We start from the raw sequence: 23,781 nt of genomic DNA on the forward strand, positions 1-23,781 counted from the left end.
GCAAGATCTCCTTTCCCTGCTAAATAAAATTATTCCCACAGTATGATTCTGCCACCACCATGATTAAATTAAATGAAGGGAATTGGTTGCATAAGATCTCCAAGGAAACCAAAAATGTATGCACATCACACTTTTAAATACATTAGATTATGTATTTTTTGTTGGTCTTTCGTTTACAAAAGGAAAGTTACAATTTCCTGATGTAACTGGAACAGTTCAGAACAAGTCAGACAACATGAGTGTAAGGCGCTGTTAAAAATATAAAATAAGAACAATATATGTTGAAAATACTCCATCATTTTTGCCATAATACTGAGGTGGACAATAATTCACCATGTTTACATTGGGTTCACATATTCAATCACAATCTCAAATTAAAACCCAGCTCTGTTATTTCTCTGAGGTAATTAGGTTAAGTCATGAGAGAGCGGCTCCGAGCCTTTGAAGGAAACGCGTCTCTAATTAGAAGGCATGCGTTCCCAACACAGGGTGGGGTATACGTCCCTGCCCTGCTACCTGCCACTGCATCCTGCACAGCACCCTAATCTCTCATAATTGTGCTGACTCTGCATGCCATCCCACCCTTCCCCCCTCACCCCATCAAGGTCTGTCCTGGTCACAGTGGGGGTAAAAGGTCATCGCCTCTGCGTAAATCAGAAGTGACACAAGTTTGCAAAATACACTTGGAGGAACAATCAGTTTGGTTTGGTATGAGGTTTCATAGCCCAGAACTGCTCCGAATTTTCTCTATCGTGCTGCACATAAGACAAATTTCAATGCATGTGGATCTTATTTCCTTTGCTACTGTTTTTCTTATCAGCTTCTTCTATTGCCACCCATTTGTGTTTACACTCTGGCTATTAGTCCTCAGCTGTGATTTATTCATTTTTCAGTACGAACTAAATTCTTTATTCCACCTCAATAACAGGACAAATGCATAAAATGTTACTTACCACGATAAACTGAACTGGTTCCTAATAGATGTGCAGTAAAACTTTGAAATGGAATCAATTGTTTCGCAAACTGAAGTTAAGATTGTGTTTCCTTGTGTATCATAAAATGTGTGGGAAAAGTTCACACTGATTATTGTACTTATGTTAATTTACACTTCAGATGTTTGCTTAGCTTTGATGAATAAATAATTAAATACATCACATAAATTGTAGCTTTTAATGCTTGAACTTTAAGTTTGGAAAATGAAGATCCTGGGAGGTGGAGCGGCTCACATGAACGACCTCAGGGTTTTTAATTGGGTGAATTGAGGAGGGGGGGACCAACAGAAAAAAAAACAAAAAAAAAAACAAGTATATCCAATAAAATAAAATATATTGTAAGCTTTAATTAAAACTGAAACATGTTTGTCTCTGTGGCTTTTCCTCAACCCATCTGGTGTTTAGAAATTGTAGTCTGAGCATTAGTCAGGAAACATAAAAAATGTAGAAAATCAGGCACAAATCAGAGACTAGAGCATAAAAAAATATGTTTCCATATTTTTTTTTCATTTGAATGGTTTGAGACCAGATCATTTATATATTAAAGTAACTTGTCAAACTTCCCCACAAAGGTTGTAAAACTCCCTAATAGTACATCATGTCATGGTCGGTTTTTCTGCTATGTTGCTGTAATTTTGCCTTCGTGAAGTTTCCACATGCACATGGTTTTGACATCATGAAAGACATAAAGCAAATGATCTCAGCTGTTCTGAGATTATTTGCATCAGCACTTGTCCATATTGATCGTCTATTTCAAGGCAAATTGTCATAAAACATATGAAATACAGTTTGAGGCGTTCCATTAAGATGCTTTGGAAATTATTAATCCCTCAGAAATGCTACATCACTTCTGTTAAAAAGACAAACTCATAATGACCCCAGTTGACCTCCAGCAATGTCATTATTCTGGTCAGCAAACAAAGAAGAAAGTCTTATTGTACGTACTGTTTTTTTTGTGTAATAAAAAGCAGATAGATGGGAAATATTTGAATAGCAATACAAACAGAGTTGTACCAGTCAAAGTTCTTAAAGTAATTATTGCCATTGTTTGCTTCAGGCTTTGCCATCAACAGCTGCATTTATTATGGGTTATGGGGATTATTAGTCACATTGTGACTCAAACTTGTAAGGTTGAATCCTCTCCGACGTTGAATGCTTCAGAAATGTTAAAGTATTTTTCTGTCACTGATGTAACGCGTATTATTTCCGTCTGATCAGTTTTATTCTGGTGGCTCTTATCACGTTTTTAACATAACTGCACACAAAGCAGAATTAGCTGCTTTCCTTCTTTAGTGCACTTATTGAAAACATTGACTGGAAACACATCTAACAATTAAAGTATTTACTTTCCATCATGACTGGAGGAACCTGCCTCCTACAGCCCTTATTATTATAAATGATTGTGGTTCCACTGAAACTTTGAAATGCTTGCGTCAGCAGGTTTTTGTCTTGCATCTCGCGGCTGAATTTGATTTTACACTAATTTAAACTACATGGCATATAACCAGTTTAACCAGCTAATATTTAATGAAAGGTTCAAAGTATCCACACAAAGCCTTTCTTTGGAAACCTTAGTAATTCTTGGCCAACCTTGTGGTTATATATTTTACAGCTGTTCCTTCCAATTTCGACCAACTGTGGGAAGACGTCACGCTTGTGCATGTTATGCAATAGTCTGTCTTAGTTTATTCCCTCAGTACACCTTTACCATGACATTATGTGATGTATCCTCCCCACAGGGTGACTTTTGTGTGTTGCATATCTCACAAATGCAGCTGAGAGGCAGACAGGCTGGAATCACAGCAAGTAATTTTTGGATTCCTGCGGCGTCTCCACGTGATTTTGCAGGTGTTAAAGCCCTGGGTCAAAGCTGGGAAAGACATGCCCCAACAGGGAGCGCACAGAGCACACGCTAGGGGTCAGAAGGGCAAATGCCCGAGGTCCTTGAGGTGTTTCTTACTCATGTTCATTGGTGTCAAACTCAAAATATCATCAGCAGCAGCTAGGTCTTTTTTTTTTTTTTTAGGATTATTGTCTGCAAAAGGAAAAGAAAATTACTGGCAGAAACAAGAAGGTCCTGGTCGTCTTAGTTTTTTTTTTGTTTTCACTGTATAGACAAAACAACAATACAGTTGTAATTTCTTTTTTTTACCAATTCCCTAACGTGACCTGCTAATAGGGAACCATCATGACTCATTGTGATTCCAGCTGCAGCTTGGATTGACAGTGCTGTAATATTTATGCTTAGCTATAGCACACACACATGTGTAGTGTGAAACGGCTTGCTCCCAATGAATGTAGCATCTAAATCAAACAAGCTGTACATGAGCACACACGTGTGCAGACAAAACCTCTAAAGTTTCCAATGCAGGGAGAAGAAATGGATAAATCAAAACAGGGATTAGCGGACTTTAGGTTCAACCAGAGCATAATAATCTCTAAACAAACTCAAAACGCAGGAATTTAGTTTATTTGATATCACTTGCAATACTTGTGAGGTTTAACATGAACAAATAATGGAAGTGGAGGTTAAAAGGTAATGTGCTGCTTACAGATTGCTATAATTTATATCAATAGTCCAGAGTCAGATGGCCTCTTTGTGGCCGGTTAAATGTTTATGTGCTTCCTGTCTCTGGTTTATTGCTCAAACTCACCTCAATGACTGTGCAGTACATGGAAAACAACACAATTCATTTCAGTTAAACTATCAAAACTATCTATTACAAATTTAATATAGATTTTTAGGTGCACTGCTGGTGCTTTGAGCTGTTTTTCTTCAGGGTGGAATCATAATCCAAAAGATATCTTCAACCCTCCCGCGGTTCATTTAGGCCCCACAAATATTTTTTACTGTGTGCAGACCGGTGGGGGCGCACTGCCCCCCGCCCCCTGTGTGAGCTTTTACAAGGTTTTTATTTCTGTGTGGTTTTGGAAACTGATGGTCTGACGGGACATTCCCTCCCCCTCTTTGACCGTGACATTTGCGCTACAAGACCACAGGAGGGTTACAGAAATTCACTCAGAGTTTTTATGCACCTAAGGACGCATATGCTTCAAATTTTTACATAGACCACAAGTGAGATTTTAAATCCACAAACTTTTGTTGCAATAAATGAAATCTTAGTTTATTTATAACTTGGTATTGAATTATTTCTCTTGGCAGTACTGGTTGAGCTCCTTTAAAGAGTTTCATTTCTTGTCAAACTTTTAAACGTAAGGTCCATAAATCCAATCGTGATCCAGAGGCTTAATGACTACCTCCTTTATCTTTTCCCAAATTGGTTTTGGGACATTTCTTTCTTTCTCGGTTGGTGCCCTCTCTGTTCATGTTGATGTTGAAGTGACTTGAGTCCAATTACATCCTAAGCAGTTTCATTTCAACTGAGTGCGACACTTTTGCCAAATGAGTGATCCTGTGGCACAGTTGAAGGATAACGATCCCAAGCACAATGACACTGACATTTGAATAGATACAGAAGGCTAATTTGGAGTTTCTGGAAAAACCGCAGAACGCTGGGTTTGTGGCAGGAAACCAGTGATTTAAATGAGCTCCACCTTTTCTGGTAAGACTGGTAAAATATCCAGTAAAAGTTGAATCACATGCTTGTTGTTGTGTACTTTCTCTGCAACCCGGTAAGGGTATAAATTTATATTTTAGTCTCTTTGTAAATTAATTAGGAGCCTGTGTGCATTAGGACAGATTCCCAGTATATTCACAGTTGTGCACTAAATTGCGGTATAACCTTTGCACCCTGGAAAAGGAAAAAGTCTAAATTCACCAATAAAAGCAGAAATGTTTTTACAGAACTATGCACTTTTTGATGGCTTTAGATGGATTGAGCTTTGTTTTCTGTAACATTAGCTCTATATTCCAGCCTTTCGATTTGAAAACCTGGATTATAGCACTACATGTCATAACCATGACGGAACCACACACCACCTGTTAGTGTGGTTAGTCTTTTATCATTAATGGGATGTTTTAACCTTTCTGTTTCCTGGCAAACTTTTCCGTCTTTGAACTCACATTTTATCTTAACAAGTCATCTGCCATGTTTGCCACAATTACAGCTCTTACTACTGGCATCCAATAACAGTGGAAATTGAAAGGTTGGAAATTAAAGGATACCACTTAAATCTCTGGCATAATTCAAAGCGGTAAACCAGAGGGGGAAAATGTTGTGCCATTGCACGCACTCCAAAACTTATGTTGTGTACTGACGGGAAATTATTACAGCTCTGCAGCTGCGTTTCACTAACGCCATGAATTAGAGTGGAGCAGAAACACTTGGTATCAAATTCATAATGCATATCGTCACCTTGCCAAAATAAAAATTATGACCCAAGTCATTTTTTGCCAAAAGTGGATTTATTTTTTGCCTTAATTATCATTTGGCTGAATGAGTTGGTGATTTTTTTTTTCTTTTAGCCTAAATCACTTTTGACAAAAAAAAAATAAAAATGACTTGGGTTATTATTTTAGGAAGGTGACGAGATGCAGCTGCACATCTGGGCTGTGGCACTGAATTAACAGCAGGGGGCAGTGTTGAACTTAAACTGATTATTTACAGTAGAAAAACTGAAATTAAAAGCATGCAGTTTGAGTGTTTTCATATTGGTGACCTTTAGGCTTTTGACGCTATGATAGACAAATATTTGGATTTGTCCAAATATTTGGATAAATATTTGGACAAATCTAAATATTTGTCCAAATATTTGGACAAGTATTTGGACAAATCCAAATATTTGTTGATTATGCAGTAAGAAACTGCATAATCAACTTTTATGCAGTTTCTTACTTGGCATGGACAAGGCCAATAGGTGAACAGACTATTGAAAAACAGAAAAACAGACAATTGAAAAAGCGACATGTTACTAACGTGCAGAAATAATTCACAGAACGTTGTGCATGGGGGTTTCTCTTAAATTTGACACCATGTGAAATGTACACAGACTTCTAGGGTTCATAGCCATTTCTTTTTCGTGGTAGATAAGCTTTGTCCATCTACTTGCTGTTTGTCAGATGGGTGAAAAGGTTTTGCCTGAGGTCAAAGGAGAAGGATGGGTTTTCTGCTGGAGGGTGTGAAGTTAATTGTCAGCTTTAGCTCATAAATGGTTCAGTAACATGTTTTAGATCACGTTTCACCACTAAGGACACGTTTGGGTCAACAGAAGTGAAATCCTCCCCGAGCTCGTCACTGAACGAAACCTCTGGACTCAAATGCGTCTGCTGGAAACGATACGTCGTCCTTGCCTTTATAGGCAAGGACCTGGTAAATGAAAGCAGCTGGGTGACTGAAATATAAGCAGGAATGGACCTTAGAAAAGCACATTACTGCATTGCTACACCAGCAGGTTTCTAAATCAGGCTCCTAAAATGAATCAGGTTGATTCTCTAAGCATCACCTGAATTCCTGATCCTTGATCGACTCCCGTAATTTTTCCTGTTCATGACGTCCCTGGGATAATATCAGAGATCTGGTGGTTTTCTTTGGCCCGGCGAGCCTGTCGTGATCTGCTGAGACATTAGGCATGTCCTCCTGGGAGCAGTGCTGGTTATCCTTATCAAAGGAAGTCACACAATACAGCAGAGGAATGTAAACCTCGATGTCTGCAGCAGCTGAACTTGGGGGCAAAAAACATGAAAGTTTTTATTTCAGCGTTGGATATTTTTTATTCTTCAGCAGGTTATTTGGGGACGCATTGTCTGAACATACGTGTTTTCGCCTAGTTTTACAGATGTTTTATTTTAGATTTTTCCTGGAAGAGAAGACAGCGGTTCAGTTTGGCTGTTAATATAATAACTTTGTTGCTGAAAAGTACACAAAAAGACCATCTTCAGAATATAGATCTCTTGGAATAGCCATCACAGTTTGTAATAAAAATTATATCAGTTGTATGTAGCACTTGAATTCAGTCACTTTTTTTGTAAAATTGAAAAAACACCTATATTTACCTCGTATCCAAATTAGCAAGTTGTAATTTATAAATTAAAAGTTGGACTTGGATCTAAATATTTATTATATTAAATAACATTTCCCTATAAAAACATGTTCGCCTCTGATGGACTTTTCTTCCTACATTTTCAAAATATAAATAAATCTCACTAAATAAAATGAGTTTACATTATGTAAAGTAGTTATTTTGACTGTCTTTGGAACTGCATAAAATTATCCTGGATCACAAAATATGGTTAAGTCTATGCAGAGGTGGAGAAAGTACTCAAAAACTGTACTTAAGTACAGTAACGTTGTACTTCGTTACTTCCCACCACTGAGTCTATGTTCACCAAATCAGGAAATCTCCATCTGGAAAAACATAACTAAATGTTTCTGTCTTGCCCTGCAGCATAGTGCTTCTGTCATAGCAAAGCATTGTGTTCTTTAAATTTTTTCACATCATGTCATGTTACATCTACAAACTTCAATGTGTTTTATTGATCTTTAGAGTGATGGTCCAGCAAAACGAAATGGATACTCGTGAAGAAGAAAGAATTGGATGAATGAAAGATAAACCTCTTTTGAAGACACTGACATGTTTCATTCATTCTCTGTATTTTAGCTCCATCTGTCCTCCGATTTACTCTGATTTCCACCTCCTGCCACATCCATGTTTTCATTGAGTAAGGAGTGATTGATGTGGGGCTTTTGGTTTTCTGTTACACACAAGGTTTTGTATGTTGGTCCAAAATGTTCCGTGTGTTCTTGACTCTGTTTGTTGAATTATGATCCTTAACAAACCTCCGAGGGTTCACAGAATAGTTAAGATTAAATAGATTAAATTAGATACAGATGGACTTTATTATGTAACTGAAATTGCTTGACAGATATGCACTAAAATGTTTTATCTCTCATAAAATCCCACTGAATCCCAATGAAACGTTGGTGGTTATGTGGGAAAATCTGGAAAGGTTAAAAGGAAATATGGTTATTTTGTCAAAGACAATTTAAAATGTTAGGACTGTGTAACATTAAAGTCAATATGAAATCTAATTTTTGAAGGATTATTTCCACTGAGAAAACACATTTTTGTTCTTTTCAATTTGTGCCTTTTTTTTTGCAACTAGATACTTAATGACAATAAGGTTTTGAGTTATTTGTAGTTCATAGAATTAAAAAAAAAAGTTAATTTTACTTAAATCCAAACCAAACAATCACTGAATTGGAGAAAATAAAAGACTCCAGACAGGCATTGTTCACCTGCTGTGTTTCCAAAGATCTGCATCATGGTTTTCTGTGACTCATTCTGTGGTTTAATCTTGACCTTTGGCCTTTGACTGTGACTTGGAGCATAAATCTGGATTGCATGCAGACCATGTAGCCCCAGGCATCTGACCCCTCTGGAGGGTGTGCCTTCAGGGTCTCGGGTCAATGAGAAGAAACTCATAAGAGAAGCAGATCTTCTCTTACTCAAAGTAACGTTCTTACACCTTGTGTCTCTGGTTAAAGGCTGTCCAGGTGATACTGATGGACGGGTTAGCGTGATATATGTGGGACTGAAAAGAAAAACTGGACAGATATTCATGTCTCAGAGAAATTAAGTAAATTTAAAATGTAATCAAAAAGAATGGGTTATGGGTAAAGTTTAAACTTAAAAAATAACTATATATATCTATGTATGTGTGTATGCGTGTGTTCAAGTGGTTTTTGTTTAAATATTTTATGTTTACCCAAGACAAACATCCTACACACAAAGGACATGAATAAATAAATAACAGGAGGAAAAATAATCGGTTTAAAAATAAAAACAGCTCAAAACATAATCAATAGAGATGGCAATTTCATTTTATTCTTATTGTACAGATTCTCCTGTGTCCTCTCTTCTCGACCCATGACACTCTGACATTCCTGCTTGCTTATTGGGCAGAAAGAGGCTGGGAACCGTGACCCTGGGGCGACCTGGGCTTCAGCTGCCACACAGGCGTGAGACCTGCAGGGGAACCGAAAAGACGAAACGACATGTTCAACCCAGAACCTTAAACTCTCACGGTCCAGTCACAGACTTTGGGTCACATTGAGAGTCATAACTGTTTTGTTCCTGCTTTCTTCTGGTTGTTTGTGTGTAACATCTGTTACATCAACTCTTATGCCCCCATCAGGCATCTCTCTCTTGTGTCTTATCTGCAAAGGAATAAAATCATGTTCCCATCTAGTTGCACTGTCATTCATTGTTTGGTTTATTGTATAATATGTTTTGAAGGTGGTCTTATCCGAGAGACCCAGTGTGTCTCTTGGGATTGGTAACAGAAACAGTGCTACTTTTTCAGTGTGGTTTCCAGATGCCCTAAAATGAAAGGGAAAGTAAACCATATAGTGTTATTTAGTAAAGGTAGGTCATTTCTTGTGGGGAGGAACTTTCTTTGCACCTTAATTCTCTCTGTGCTTTGATTGGCCTTCATGATCACAAAGAAGAGCTTGAAAGTCAATTTGTGCCACTTAAATGTTCTTATTTCTTTTAATTCGTTTTTCAAATGTCAGGACAGGATTCAATCTTTAAAATCACGAGAGCAACAATTTACGAAAAAAAAAAAATCCTAATGTGACCAACTACAAAGCATAATCTCTTCTGCTGAAAACCCAGAGGTACAAAATAAAATGTCAATTCAGGGAAATGTGAGTCTGGTTTAACAATCTATTAGATAATTACAAGTTTTATGCTCAATTTCCGCATCTCCCTATTCAGCAGAATCTCTGTAGCTCCAATTATGGTCTGCTATTCAGTCAGCACATGTATTTAATAGAGGCTATTATGTGTTGCTTGGGATTTGGAAAGAAGGACTTTATCTGGTTTGGTTGATTAAAGGTTGGAAGGCATGTTCAGCCGTGGGAAATGAAATAGGGCATAGCTTTTTTTCAAACTTTTTATTTTAAATCAAGATAGAAGAAGGTGGGAAGAGTCTCGTTGCCACACATATCTTTTGTCATCCTTTAATCCTAACTGTACATATTTTTACTTTATAATAATTGCACGTGTCCTGTTCATTTTTCCTGGAAGCTGGTTGTATGGAAATACTTTGAGAAGGAGCACAGAGTCTTCTGGAAACATGGCGTTTAAATCTACAGTGCATCTTTTAAACATTTAAAGGGACATTGGTTAACTAACTACAGTTATGCAGCACTTTACTGGTCTGAATGACTTCACTACAACACACACAGACACAACAATTACAAATCACTGTGCATAAAGGGCTTTGAGGTGTTACTTTGACACACAGGAGAACCAAACTCACAACCTGGAAGCTGGTTTGAGTGTATCGCACAGGATCTCAATGAAACACATTAAAGTTTATCCCTGTAACTGATCAAACTGTGAAAAATCGAAGGGATGGATGTGCTAATTGTAAGTTAGGTTTGTGTGCATGGACAGTTGTTGGATTCATTTTGCCTTGTTTTTCTTCTCTGCAGACGTGAATGAATGTGAGGAAACCAACGGAGGCTGCGAGGCTCTTTGCTGTAACACCATAGGAAGCTTTTACTGCAGGTGTCCCTCTGGACAGAAGCTGAACGAAGATGGCAAAACATGTGAAGGTTTGTTGTGTTTTCATTTGTGTCACTCCAACATTTTATACATTTTACTTTTAATGTGCTCAGACACACACAAAAAAATTGTTTTCTTAGAAAAATAGTTATACTTTAGTTATTGTCTATAGTTGCCATTTTCTAACCAGATATCCTGAGATGCTGGTAAAAGGTAACATGTCACCTGACTTATATGACATTTAACTAAGCTGTTCATCTTCTTGGCCTCTGGGATGATATTGGATGCATTTTTACATTGTTTGTGCATAAAGGTGTTTTTTTTTTAAAAATGTTTTATAATTATATTTGATACTTGTTCAATATGGACTGGTTTAAGATCCTTGCAATATGATCACTTTGAGTAAAAATACCAAGAAAAGAAATGTGACTTCTGTTGCTAAAAAAAAAAAAAAACTTAACATTTTGACTTTTTGATCAGAGTAAAGCAAAAATATAGAACAATAACTCGAACATCAGCTCACAACTACCATTCTTTCCAGAGGTGTACTTATTTCTACGTCTTAGCTGATGTTTCTGGAGAACCTCAGTGTGATACATTTATGCAGAATAAAGGTTTCTCTGTGCAGCAGCCAAACTCAGAGGAGGGTAAGGCTGTCTGCCGGGGGAACCCACAGAGAGATTTGATCCAGGACACGGTTATTTAGAGAGCTGATGTGAACGTTGTCACAGCTGGCTTTCATAGCCATCTGCCCTATACCACTGCTGCAAACAGCTACCCGCAGCATTGATGTCCTAATTGTCTGTAATTGGTAGAAATATTAACAGTGGTAGCAAAACGCTGGCTGGAAGCCTTGGATGTTGTACATGTTTAGGTTTAAGGCTATGTGTTTGTTGCTGCGTCTGCAGAAAATGATTCCCTTTCCACTTACATGGAGAGTTTTAGACCAAATGATTTGCTCTTTGGAGAAGACACAAAACAAGGCCACTCAGACTTCAGTGTGGAGTCTTATGATATTGGCAGACAGAAGCATTTGATCAGTGGAGAAATTTTGTTCTCTGTAATAAAAAATAAATAAATACATGCTTGATTTTTTTACAGTTTGATCCTCATCTGAAGCCCTCAGGCACATTCCTTTTTAGGAGTGATTTTCTGGGACTCGGAGGATGCCAATCAAAATAGAAGAGCCCGGCAGTAACAGCTGTTACGCTGCCGGTGGAGTAGCAGCATCAACAGCATGCTGTCATGTCAAACCGAGTTTACAACCGAGGCATTTTACAAGCCTGAAGCTCTGCCAACCTCTGGCAGGTGTCAAAATAATGAGCAACGAAAACCAACATGGTTGCTCCTTTCATTTCTTAGGTCAGGGCATTTACTTTGAGGGTTGTCCTCTTTGTTGGCAGACGAATTCGTTGTTGAGCTTAGGTGACTGTTTTGCACCAGCCAGTGGTGTTCATGAGCGTTCACGTTTTGGACATGTGAACAAAACAATGCTTTGAAAATCATGAACTTAAACTGAACGCAGCCTTAGGACGAAACTTTTGTTGATATATTCAGAAATATTTGCAATATTTCCCATCAAAAGCAAGAATTTGGTGACCAGTGTATGTGTGTGTGTGTGTGTGTATCCTGGTGCACACAGGACATCTCATTTTGTCACAGACATATCTATGTTTGTAAACACCTGTTAAACTTAACAGTATAGACAATATAATATTGTATCGATGAAAATAGATGAAGCTGAGCTGTTTCTGCTCCCCTGTTTCGTTGTCACAGTGCAGAGCCTGCTTCAGGCAGGCGGTGACACCAGCTCGGATTTTGTAGGTTCCTTTAGAGACGAGCAGAGGAATGAAGCGGCAGCTTAATGCATTCTCGCAAATTATCTTCCACCGTCGTAAAGGTACTGCTAAAATAACGGCACAAATGTGTCTTCAGTTTACATGTTGGAATTTTGCCAAATTAAAATGCTTGTTTTTGTCTATGTGAGGAAAGAAAACAAGAGATGTAATACCAGAAGAAGCTGGCAAAGGCAATTATTAGGTTGACATTTGCCTTCAGAAACTCCTCAGTTTTCCTCAGCAGGGATTTAAGGTGTTTGAAATATCCCTTCAACTTTTTGTTCCGTATTTACATGGCAGCATCGTTTAGTTGTTGTCTGAACTACCGCGATCCAAATCTCCTGTTCCACCACATTCCAAAAATGCTCCTTTGGGTTGAGGTCTTGTGACTTTGGAGGTCATTGCAGTACAATGAATTTGTTGTCATGTTCAGAACAGCTGGAGATGATTTGGACTTTTGTGAAGATGCTCACATGGTCGTAAAGAGCCTAAAAGAGGGGCAGGAAAATGTCTCCTGCATCATGACATCACCAGCCTGAACCGTTGATCTAAGCAGGATGGATCCATTATTTTGTGTTGCATAAGTTGCATGAATGAGAATTGGTCCTTAGTCGGACATTGGATTTGAAACTCAGTGGAATCACCAGAAACTCTAAAATATTTCTGAGAAGAGGTTTTAAATTTGTGTTACTGAAAATGCATAAAGTCATTGTATACTGCCGAGGTTTCTGCTGGACATTTATCTAAAAGTCATTTCTCTTAAGACTGTGAAAGTGATGCGGACAATAAGAATGCTTTTTACGCTTTTATAGGTAGTATTAAGTGCTGAAGTGGAATGTATGTGCTGGCAAAAGATGAAAAGGTCTGGTGCTAAGCTCCTGAGAACACATTTTTTTTCTTGCAAGGCTCATTCCTTTCTCAGATGTTTGGATTAAAAGCATTGAATTTGACTTTTGGCACTTATCAAATTTGGCATTACTTTAGTGGCATTTTTTTTTTTTTTTAAATCTACGTCCATTTCAAAGGACTGGATGACAGCACATCCTTTAGTCTGCTCACATTCTTTGCTCTATTGCTATTTGCCCCAATAAATCCTGTCTTTGAATTACACGGGGTTCTTTGAAGAAAAGGTAAAATACAGAGGTCTTTAATGAAATGTTATAAATCAGCAAGAGAACAAATCAATCACTGCAAGATGGTAGAATAGAAAGATAATTTATTGAGGGTTCGAGCAGAACAATGCAGAGAGGACGTTTGGAGCGAAAGGGGCATGTGAGGACCGGAGAGAAAGAGAGAGGAGGACCTACAACATGGTGGATTCTGCTTTGTCAGATGGGAGGGTGAAACAGAGAAGGAGATGGAGGCAGAGCAAAATAAGAGGTAGTCAAGCATGGGATGTCAGTCCAGGACTCTTCATTGAGTAACTAAAAAGTAGGTGCTGGATGGTTAAGTTTCTCTTCTGAAGGCTTTGTAACAAGGTTGACTCCAGTTATGGCTTTGGCATCAGGATGGTGGATTTTCTCCCTGGTGCTCATTGAAGCAACGGCATCTCTGGCTGCAAACTACCCGTATGTTTACTACAGAAGAATCTGTCACAGGCCTCATTGTTACCACGGCTATCATGGCTACAACACTGGCTACTTGCCTGCTGCAGGTAAGTGGTTCTTAATACAAAAAGTAGGTATAGCAATGTAAAGTTAGTGTTGTTGTTGGGTTTTTTTTTTAGCTTTGGGGTTATTTTTCTCTGATCAGAGATTAGTGCACCTGCAGACATCAGCTATATGTTATTACAGATGCTTTAAAAAGCAAAAAAATGGAGGAGACTACCCTGTGCATGTTGTAGACCGTTATCCTGTTTGACTCGTCTGGATTTGGCACAATAGTTTGAGGATAACTGCACTGTAAAGCCTTCTTTTATTTTTATTGTTACCGGTTTGCTGATAAATCCTTTTCTTATATGTCATGTTTGGAGTTAAGTCAAGACATTGCAGAAATAGCGGCTGTGCACAATAAACACGTCGGCTTTCCTAAACTAATGTGAAATATCTCTCCTGTGAGACGACATTGTGCCGTGTTCAGAGCGTCCATGCAGCCGGCATTAAAGCCAGCGGCTGCTGAGGCTTTGGCTCCGGTCCGCTGAGGATCGTGTTCTGGATGTGGAAACTTGCTGGAGGGGATCTGCTGACTGACTGTGAGACTGCAGCCGACAGCAACTAAGCTCTCATTACAGGAAAAACCAAAAGACTGCATGCTCCATTGACGGAAAAATGCATGGATGGCTCGTGCCAGCTTTCCTGGATGAAGTGAAACTCGGACTTGGCAGCAGAGACCCCAAGAGGAAGAAAGTTTAGGAGCTTGCTTCTGCTCCAAATGCTATATTTGAAGATACTGTTGGACATTACTGGGAAACGGGTTTAGCCAGAGGTTTTACAGGAGCTGCTATGCAAGTAAATGGAGAAATAGTAAGGATTGTACTCTTACTATTTTTGTTATTCTTGATCTAATAACAAAAGCAGAACCTTTACAAAATTCCCTGCAGATATTTTACTTTAGTATTTGACATGATAAGGTTGATAAACGGTGGACCTTGTAAAGACATGATTTATGTGCAAATAACTCTGGTGCAAAGTGACACAAATAGGATGCAGATTGTCCAGATGCATCGCTGCGTTCATCCAGCAGATCATGAAGTTCTTTACATGGCAAGTTTTTTTTTCTCTGTGTGTTACAAATGGTCTCCTACATTTATGACTTCCCAAAGGGCTGCAAAAATTATTACTTTCACCCCCATATTCCATATTTTCACCCAGTGCAAGAATTTGCATTGTGCTAAAGAGTGAAGAAAAAAACCTTAGTGGTGAGTCCAGACAGCCTCTGCAGGGGAGGCTCCAGAAGGTTTTGATACAGGGCAGAAATATCACTTAAACCTGGATGCATAAATACAGTGGATGTCTGCCTAATTATGGTTCAGTTTCCATAACATCACCCATTTTGGGATTTTTCTGTGGAATTTAACTCCAAAAAAAACAAAAAAAAAACCATACCTATTTGCAGATTTTTCTCGTAGAGTATAAAAGAAGATACAGAATGGGCCACTGACGGCTGTTTTCAAATCTCCAGCCAGTAGCCAATCCAGGAGCGCCATTTATTTTCCTTGGTGCTAATTGTGCTGAACCCACAAGTGTATTGATCGACATTAATGCACATTTGTTAGGGATGCATGATTTATCGGTCATAACATCAGGATTGGTCAATGTTAGTTTTTTTATTTTTATTTTTTACAGTATCGTTCTGATAAGTGAAACTGGATTATGTTAACAACTGATGTTTATTTCCATATCTTTTGTGTTTCTGGTATATGTTTGGCCATATTAAAGGTGGTTTCCCCCTCACATTCCCTTTTTTATCAGATTTTCTCTATCAGATCACATCTAGTGCATTCTGCTTTGCAAAATCTCCTCTGGAGTTGAATGTAAAAATAAACAAAACCCATAAAAGAACCTTTATATTTACATTTTTGACCTTACATCAAAAATGTAAGGTTTTTGATGTAAAAAACCTTACATTTTTTACATGTAAGGTTTTTTACATCCTTACATGTAAGGATGTAAAAGGTGCTATATCTATAGCACCTCTGTCGCTGTGTTGTAAAAATCACCCTTTTGACTTCAGTTTTGAAAGTCTGCTTTAGTAGAGATAATCGCCAAAGAGGAAGTCATCCTGTATCATCCTATCCTTATTTTATATTTTCAGTCTTTTCAGTGAAGAAGAGAAGAAAAGCGCCTGTTGTCCAAGGGACTCACCACTATTCCCTACCAATCCTGCAACACATTTTAAAAATTATTAAATATGTTACACTGTAGAGCCCATAATTTGTAGTAAAGGTTTAATAAAACATGTACATTGGATTTTTAAGTCACTGAATGCCTGCTTCAGTGAGTGTTTGTGACACAGCAGGTCCAAAAGATGATGAAAAGTACTGACTGCATGTCGCTGTTTGTTAAAGGTAATTTATTACTAATTTCTTTGGTCATGTTTTCAGGGAACAGTCTTCTGAAATTAAGATTCTCTCTGCAGAACCTCATTTCATCAAATGATGTCATGTGTTTGTGTGTGAAATGTGTCCCTGGGGAGTCTGATTGTGTATTTTGTCTGGTTGGATAAATGTCATAAATGTACAGTTTGTTTTATCTTCACTGTTCGCTGTAATTTTGACAGCATGGAATTAAAAACGTGCGGTTTGTGGTGAAGCAAACTTTCTGCTGCAGGGACAGCAGTCGTCCTGCTCTTCAAACTTTCAGATCAGATCTCTTTTCACACAGATCTCAGTGAATTCTTGAAATAGTTTCCTGATGAAAAAACCTGGCTGAGGTCAACATTATTCTGAACAAAACACCTCACACTCGGGCTCCTAAATAGTGTTTTATGATGTGTTAGCTTGTCTTACAGACCTCAGCCACAGCCAAACAGTTTTCCTTCCTTTTTTATATGAGTCACTTGTTGCAGTCTGAAATATTTTCATTATATCTACTCCAATAGTTTAGTCAGTGTTGGAAAGAATAGGTGACTAATGTCCTAATCATTCCGATCTCGGCTGCTAGAAACTCATATATCATTTCAGATCTCACGGGGGGGGGTTCTGCTCATGAAATTGATCAATCTTTGACCCCTGAAACCAATGCCGCCCAGATACATGGTTTGTTTGATTAGAAATCAGTTCACATGCGAAGGCTGTTCTATTTTCCACACCACAATATTCTCAGATGGAGAGTCCGCCTCTTCTGTTTGTTTATTCCCAGAGCAGTCGGCTGAGAGGAATGTTTTGGTTTTGAATCTTCTGGCTCAAGTTTCCATATGCTTCTTCACTCGGGGGGGTTCTGAAGAGCTGCAGGAATTTAAATGTGCTTATAAATGTTCAGTAGTTGTTTCCACATGGAGGTAAATGTTTGAGCTGCAGTAAGCTCGTAAAATACTTCCCCCCTCCATTCTCATCCATCCTCTCCTCTCAGCTGGAGGTGCATCTTTGTCCTAAAGCCTGGCTTATTAAGACCCTCTCACACTTTAGCAGTTCATTTGGGATTTCTTTTCTCGTAATGAGGAGTTTTACTGAAATTGTTCATGTCCGTTCTTCCTGTCTGGATCTTCTGTTCAGATATAGATGAATGCCAGGTCCATAACGGAGGCTGCCAGCACAGATGTATTAACACCAGAGGCTCATACTATTGTGAATGCCACCCTGGCTCCAGGCTCCATGTGGACAGTCGCACCTGCCTCAGTGAGTAGATTTGGAAACATTCACTGCTGTTGACGTGGGATTAATGGACATATGGGTGCATTTTGAACCATTCTGGTGCAACACATTGATAAAATTACTGATGGTGCTAATTAAAAATATGTAATGGAAAAAAAAAATAACAATAAAACAGCTTTTTTTACAGAATTAACTCTTGGAGAGATTTCAGTGTTGGTTCAAATGCATTTGTTGGTCATTTTATTTAAGTTTGCCATGGGCATTTAACTCTCAATGCTGCAGGTGACCACTTTGGAGCAAAAACCTAGATGTTCATTTAATCATTGGAAGGGAAGTATACAGAAATGAAGGAAGTTCAGAGTTGTATACAGAGTTTTATAAACCTGGTGCTGGCTTCAGTGTCCTTCCTGTTTGACATTTAGATTTGAAATCATTCTCTGTGAAGTCATTTATCTTACTACACAGATATGTTAGCAAGAACCCAACCATTCATGAAAGGCTCTTCACTGACGGATGTTGAGTGAAGAAATAAAATATTACAACCTTTACAACAGAGTCCTGATGGAATGATTGTAGATGCAGCTCATTTGTGTTTATACTAATAAACTAGGTTTTTTATTCCGCTGTTCATTCCAGATAGTTTGAGTTCATGAAAGCACAAAAGCAGAGACTCTGTGCTCACATCGACTCTCTCATCTGCCCGGTGAACTTCAGATGTTTCCCACACACTTAGCTTGTAGCTGCATAATATTTAATCTGGAAAACGCTGTGCGGTTTGACATGCACTCAGGATGGATTGGTCTTGACTCCAGTCTCTCGGTATGAATAACACAGCCTTTGAGTTCTTCTACTAGTTATTTTCCACTAAATGATTCAGACCCATCTGTTACTTCAAAGAGGATAAATGTAGGTTGGGAAGAAGTGGGATCAAATTGAACCGAACCTCATTAATTAGTGGATGAGTAAGCCATCCACTGTGGATGCCAATCGCTCAGGTGTCTCTGAGTTTTAACTTTTTATTGTGATGAGCTTTTAGTTTGAAAGGGTCCAGAAGTTAGAGATTTCACTTCAGATTTATTCCTGCAAGTTGCCTAATTTTCTGTTTTCACATTTTCAGCCGTGTACTCATGCGCTGTCCGCAACGGAGGATGCGAGCACTACTGTCTGCAGCAGTCGGCTTCACATTTTCGCTGCCGCTGCAAGCCAAATTACGTGTTGGCAGAGGATGGCAAGCACTGTAAACGTAAGTGACCACGCTGAACATATATGAAACATGCACAACCTCAACACACAAAACAAAAAAGAAAATAATTGGACTGTTCCCAACTGATGAAAGGTGAGCTTCTAAACATAATGTTAAAAACACCTTCACTCATTCTGCTGGTAGCTGTAATTTTATCTCAGGAAGACTAAGATTGAATACCATTCTGTGTCTTACTGAGTTACATTTATTGTTTGTTTTTTTTTTTTCTTCATAATAATTGTTTTCATATCCAATGCTTGTTTTGATCACCTCAGTCTCAAAGGCTTCACAGTCAAGTATGGTCTTCCAAATGTAGGAAATTATACATGAATTTCCATCTGCTAAATGACGAGCTTTTAGATGTCTTTTCTTTGTGATTGTTGGCTTCCTTTAATTATTCAGAGGTGAATGCTCTGATCATACTAGTAAGACGGGCTGCCACAAGTTAATTTCTGCAGAGGGAGCCCAATGAAGAAGAACTCAATTCAAAGCTATGCACATGTCGGGCATTAACATTTAGAAAAAACAAGTTTTATAGATCTCTGCTGTAAAATAATGGAGACTGTGATGGTGAGGAAGGCATGCTTTTTGCTCTCCAGTGCAGAATCCTTGTGCAGATCAGAATGGAGGCTGCATGCATGAGTGTCGAGTTGATGGAGGAAAGCCTATCTGTGATTGCAAACGTGGCTACCTGCTGGCTGAAGATGGGAAAACCTGTGAAGGTATAGTTTCAAATTCATTTTCTTAGTAATGCGTGGAGTGGAAGTTCAATGTTAGGTGAAGTAAAAGTACTTTAAAATTCCATCTGAAGTCATTTTATGGATATTTAAGGCTTTCACTCTCTGAGCCAAAGTTTCAAATAGCTGCTGGATCAACTCTGTTTGAAGATTGTTTTAAGAAATAAAATGTATTTGGAACATTTTGCAAAAGTAAGACATAGAAAGTATAGTCATAAACGTAAAAACTATAAACTATAAATGAAAATAAGACATCTGATCCTGCAGCTGTGTGTGTGGTTAGGATCTGCTGAAGCTGTGAAGGTTATATTGTTTTTAGGCCTATAAAAAGCATTTGATTCACAAGCGGCACATTCAAAGTGTCACTGAGCTTGTGCAGACCATGTGCAATCCGTCCCACAGTTCACAATGCTTAAACACGTCCTTCCTCAGATATCGACGAGTGTAAAACAGAGGAAACCAACTGTGCACATGGCTGCCGCAACACGCTGGGCTCCTACGCTTGCGTTTGCAACACCGCCTATGAGCTGGGATCTGATGGGAAGCAGTGTTACAGTCAGTCTGAATATCATCGCGCATGTTAAACTTTGAACTCGTCTGATTGAGCCCCATTCCTCCTGACGGACCGTCTGACCTCACTGTGAATGTTAGGAATTGAGATGGAGATTGTGAACAGCTGTGAGAGCAACAACGGTGGATGTTCTCATCGCTGCCAGCATTCGACCAGCGGGCCCGTGTGCACCTGTAACCATGGTTACCGGCTCAACGATGACCTGAAAACCTGTGTTGGTATGAGACTGCAATGCGCTCAAACTGATGTGAAGGACCTGAGTATACGTTAGCCGATTGCATGATCAGCATCAGCATACATAGACTGTAGTACTTTGTTGCTTATATGATGTCGGTACCGGAATGTTTTCTATTTCTGTTTTCCAAATACTTGCAGCCACTCCGCAAAGAATTGGATAAAATTTCAGGCTCCAAGAAGTGCAAAGCTAGTGCCGGCTTACTCCAAGAAAACTTTAATTTCAGCAAAATGTAGCTTTACAAAGTCTTTACAAACGCTCAACACCCTTTGTATCTTTGTTCTGCCACTCCACAACTATGCATCACATTATGTTGGTCTGTCACATAAGTTCCAGATATATGGCAAGACAAAATGTGAAAAGGAACATGAATATTTTTGCCATATTTTAGTTTTTTTTTTTTATCTTCACTGACAAATCTAACCCAAATTCACTTCACTTTTACCCGTCTGCACAATGTTTAACGAATTTACATCTGTTTTGTGTCGTTTTTACATCTGCAAACATAAATTGGAGTTATAAAGGCTCCCTGATCAAACTAGCTGTCTGCAACAGTACTGAAGAGTTATAACTCATTTATTATTAGTAAATCTTGTAATGTGGAGTTCTATCTTCCAAAATGTTCATAAAGTCCAAGAGCCATCAGTATAAATACTTTCCAACAAGAACTGAACTCTGTTGAACTTTCATGTATGCTCATAAAATTAGATTCACAAGACTTTACACAAAGTTATCACATTTGATTACTGTAGCAGCATTATTAGCTCAGTCGACGCTACAACTTTGCCAAATACACATAAAAACAGAGGGGAGAAAATGCCATTAACCGCATTACATATTTGTTTTAATGTGCTCATAAAATCTTCACGCACTTTAAGAATTTGTAGGGTAATGGTAAATTGTATTTGTGTTTAGGAGGTGGAACATTATTGAAGTTTGGTGAGCGTTTATCATAACCAAAGAATAAAGAGCAGAGGTTTAGCTCTAAATATATATATTTTAGTTGTAACTTGGCTGCAATTGGTTGCTAAATCAGCACACTTTATATTTTCTCATAAAAGGTTTCTATCAGAAAGCAGTAAAGCATATTTTTTGTGTGTGTGTGTTTTCCTGCTTGTTGTGTTTGTCAGATGTTGATGAGTGTGGAGAACAGAGCTCCTGTTGTGAGCAGGACTGCACCAACTACCCCGGGGGTTATGAATGCTACTGCTCAGCAGGACACAGACTCAATGCAGATGGATGTAGCTGTGACGGTATGTTTTGCCCCCAGGTAAAACATGGCTGACTCTGCTAATTTATTTCAGATTCTGCAGGTTTGTTATTTCGTTGTTGTTCTAACTTTACCTTGAGATGTAGCAAAAGCTGTTGACCTTTTGCCGTGTCTGTGTTGTTCAGATGTGGACGAGTGTCTGGCTGCTAATGGCGGCTGTGATCACACATGCCAGAATATCGCCGGCTCCTTCCAGTGCTTCTGTCGCCGGGGTTTCCAGCTGGACGAGGACAGGCGCTCCTGCATCCGTGAGTTTCAGCCATGTCGTTTCATTTCATTCTTAGCGATAAGTAGTTCCAAATTCACTTCCTACAGGCTAAAAGTGAATTAAATTTTGTTCAGTTCACCACCTGTTCTTAACTAAGTTCATCTTCAAAAAAACACAAAGTAGTTTCCCTTTAGCCATAAGTTTTTTCTGTGTAATACATTTAAAAAATAATAATTATCCACAAATTAGCATACAGATTATTGCATCATGTTGCATTTGCAACCTGGTCTTTGCCACATTAACATCAGCAAACATGGAAATACCTAGCACTCTAAAAATATTTGGCAACACTTTATTTGAAGGGGGGTGAATAAGACTGTCATGACACTTTCATAAACATGACATAACACCTGTCATGAACATGAATAAGCCTTCATGAATATTTATGACTGTTGTCATAAAGCGTCATTCGGTAAATTATGACACTTTTAATACAAAGTTGACATTATTCAAAATGTCTTTGTTATGACAACTTGACATTAACTAATAAATCATTACTGATATAAATTTGTTATAAAAGTATTACTGATTGCACTTTAAAAATTAGGTAACTTTATGTTATTAAAGGTAAAGTTTAAACAGTAATTATTTCCTGGTTAATGTCAAGTTGTCATAACAAAGACATTTTGAATAATGTCAACTTTGTATTAAAAGTGTCATAATTTACCAAATGACGCTTTATGACAACAGTCATAAATATTCATGAAGGCTTATTCATGTTCATGACATATTATGTCATGTTTATGACAGTGTCATGTCAGTCTTATTCAACCCCCTTCAAATAAAGTGTTACCAAATATTTAAAGGTTTTAATGTGGGCAAAAAAAGAATCTGTTTTGGCTAGAGGACGTTGTCAGCTTTTTTTTCCCCCCACATTAAAACCTTTATGTATGTTTGGACTGCTGGTTATTTCCATCTTCTGTAGGTATTCATAACCCATTAAATTTTTTTCACGTCTCTTTTTGGCATTTGAGTTGTGAGCACTACTTTTCTCCTCATGTTTAATTCACCACCTTTTTCTTTATAGTTTCAATTGCAAAACAATCTATTAAGACCACATTTTTACTTTGTGTCGACTTTCAAACCACTGTGAAATTTTGGCACATAAACATTTGGAGTGCACTTGTAATAAGAACACGTTGTCCAATACTTTCTAAACCCAGGATGCCAATTTTTTTGGAGTTTGTCCAGAGTATTTAAACCTGTTAGACCCTTTTTTTTCTTATCGGAAAAGCTCTAGCTTATTCCAGCCTCGACGGAGATCATCTGTGAGCGATAAATTCATGTCTTGCTCTAAATTATGACAAAATCTAAAAAGGTTCAAAGGGTAAAAATGCTTTAGCTGAGTCACTGTAAAATCCTGATTCTTTAAAAACATGTCGGCTGTCAAAATCTTTACTCATCTAACTGAGGTGAATCTTGATGCCTTGATTTAAGATTTTAGTGCCTTGCTCGTGGAGCATGTCTACTTATGACAGGAAGAATCTGGAATTGAATTCATAACTTTCAGATTTCAAGTCTGCTACTCAGTCACCCAATAAATGCTGTTGTCAAAATTAAGAATTTTACATTTATGCCATTTTTGTTCCTATTAAAAACAGACTTTCAAAGAGGCATAAATAATTTTAGTTTTAACTGTATGTTTTAATCACCATAGCTACAATACTATTAGAAATTGCAAATACAAGTTTTGTGCATTTTTTTGTTTTTACGAGGTCTAATATTACAAAGTCTCCCTTACTAATGAATGGCAGAGAAGTTTTCAGAGTTGAAGACGCTTTGATTCACTTTAACCTGTTAGGAATCTTATGTGGCCTCATTTTACCTTTTAAAATGTTCTCTTTTTTTTTCTTGATAAAATGTTAAAAATATCTAAATCCCAGTGACATTTCAGTGTACACT

The 23,781-nt window shown here is 38.1% G+C and overlaps 2 protein-coding genes across 2 annotated transcripts in view; both read left to right on the plus strand.

Annotated features, from left to right (window-relative positions):
• Window positions 1-9,141, plus strand: part of LOC103138362 (multiple epidermal growth factor-like domains protein 6) — a 30,284-nt gene extending 21,143 nt beyond the window's left edge. Inside the window, exon 5 of the mRNA XM_016670528.1 lies at window positions 8,792-9,141. Coding sequence (XP_016526014.1) covers window positions 8,792-8,823 — 32 coding nt within the window. The 3' untranslated portion in view covers window positions 8,824-9,141. The remainder of the gene's footprint in view (window positions 1-8,791) is intronic.
• A 4,209-nt stretch (window positions 9,142-13,350) lies between these two features.
• The window catches only part of megf6b (multiple EGF-like-domains 6b), a 34,702-nt gene continuing 24,271 nt past the window's right edge, over window positions 13,351-23,781 (plus strand). Inside the window, exons 1-8 of the mRNA XM_007549561.2 lie at window positions 13,351-13,958; window positions 17,457-17,579; window positions 18,673-18,798; window positions 19,398-19,520; window positions 19,968-20,090; window positions 20,187-20,324; window positions 21,472-21,594; window positions 21,737-21,859. Of these exons, the coding sequence (XP_007549623.1) occupies window positions 13,796-13,958; window positions 17,457-17,579; window positions 18,673-18,798; window positions 19,398-19,520; window positions 19,968-20,090; window positions 20,187-20,324; window positions 21,472-21,594; window positions 21,737-21,859 (1,042 nt within the window). The 5' untranslated portion in view covers window positions 13,351-13,795. The remainder of the gene's footprint in view (window positions 13,959-17,456; window positions 17,580-18,672; window positions 18,799-19,397; window positions 19,521-19,967; window positions 20,091-20,186; window positions 20,325-21,471; window positions 21,595-21,736; window positions 21,860-23,781) is intronic.

Source organism: Poecilia formosa, unplaced genomic scaffold, assembly GCF_000485575.1.
Source record: "Poecilia formosa unplaced genomic scaffold, Poecilia_formosa-5.1.2 Scaffold2, whole genome shotgun sequence".
In the NCBI taxonomy this organism is placed as follows: domain Eukaryota; kingdom Metazoa; phylum Chordata; class Actinopteri; order Cyprinodontiformes; family Poeciliidae; genus Poecilia; species Poecilia formosa.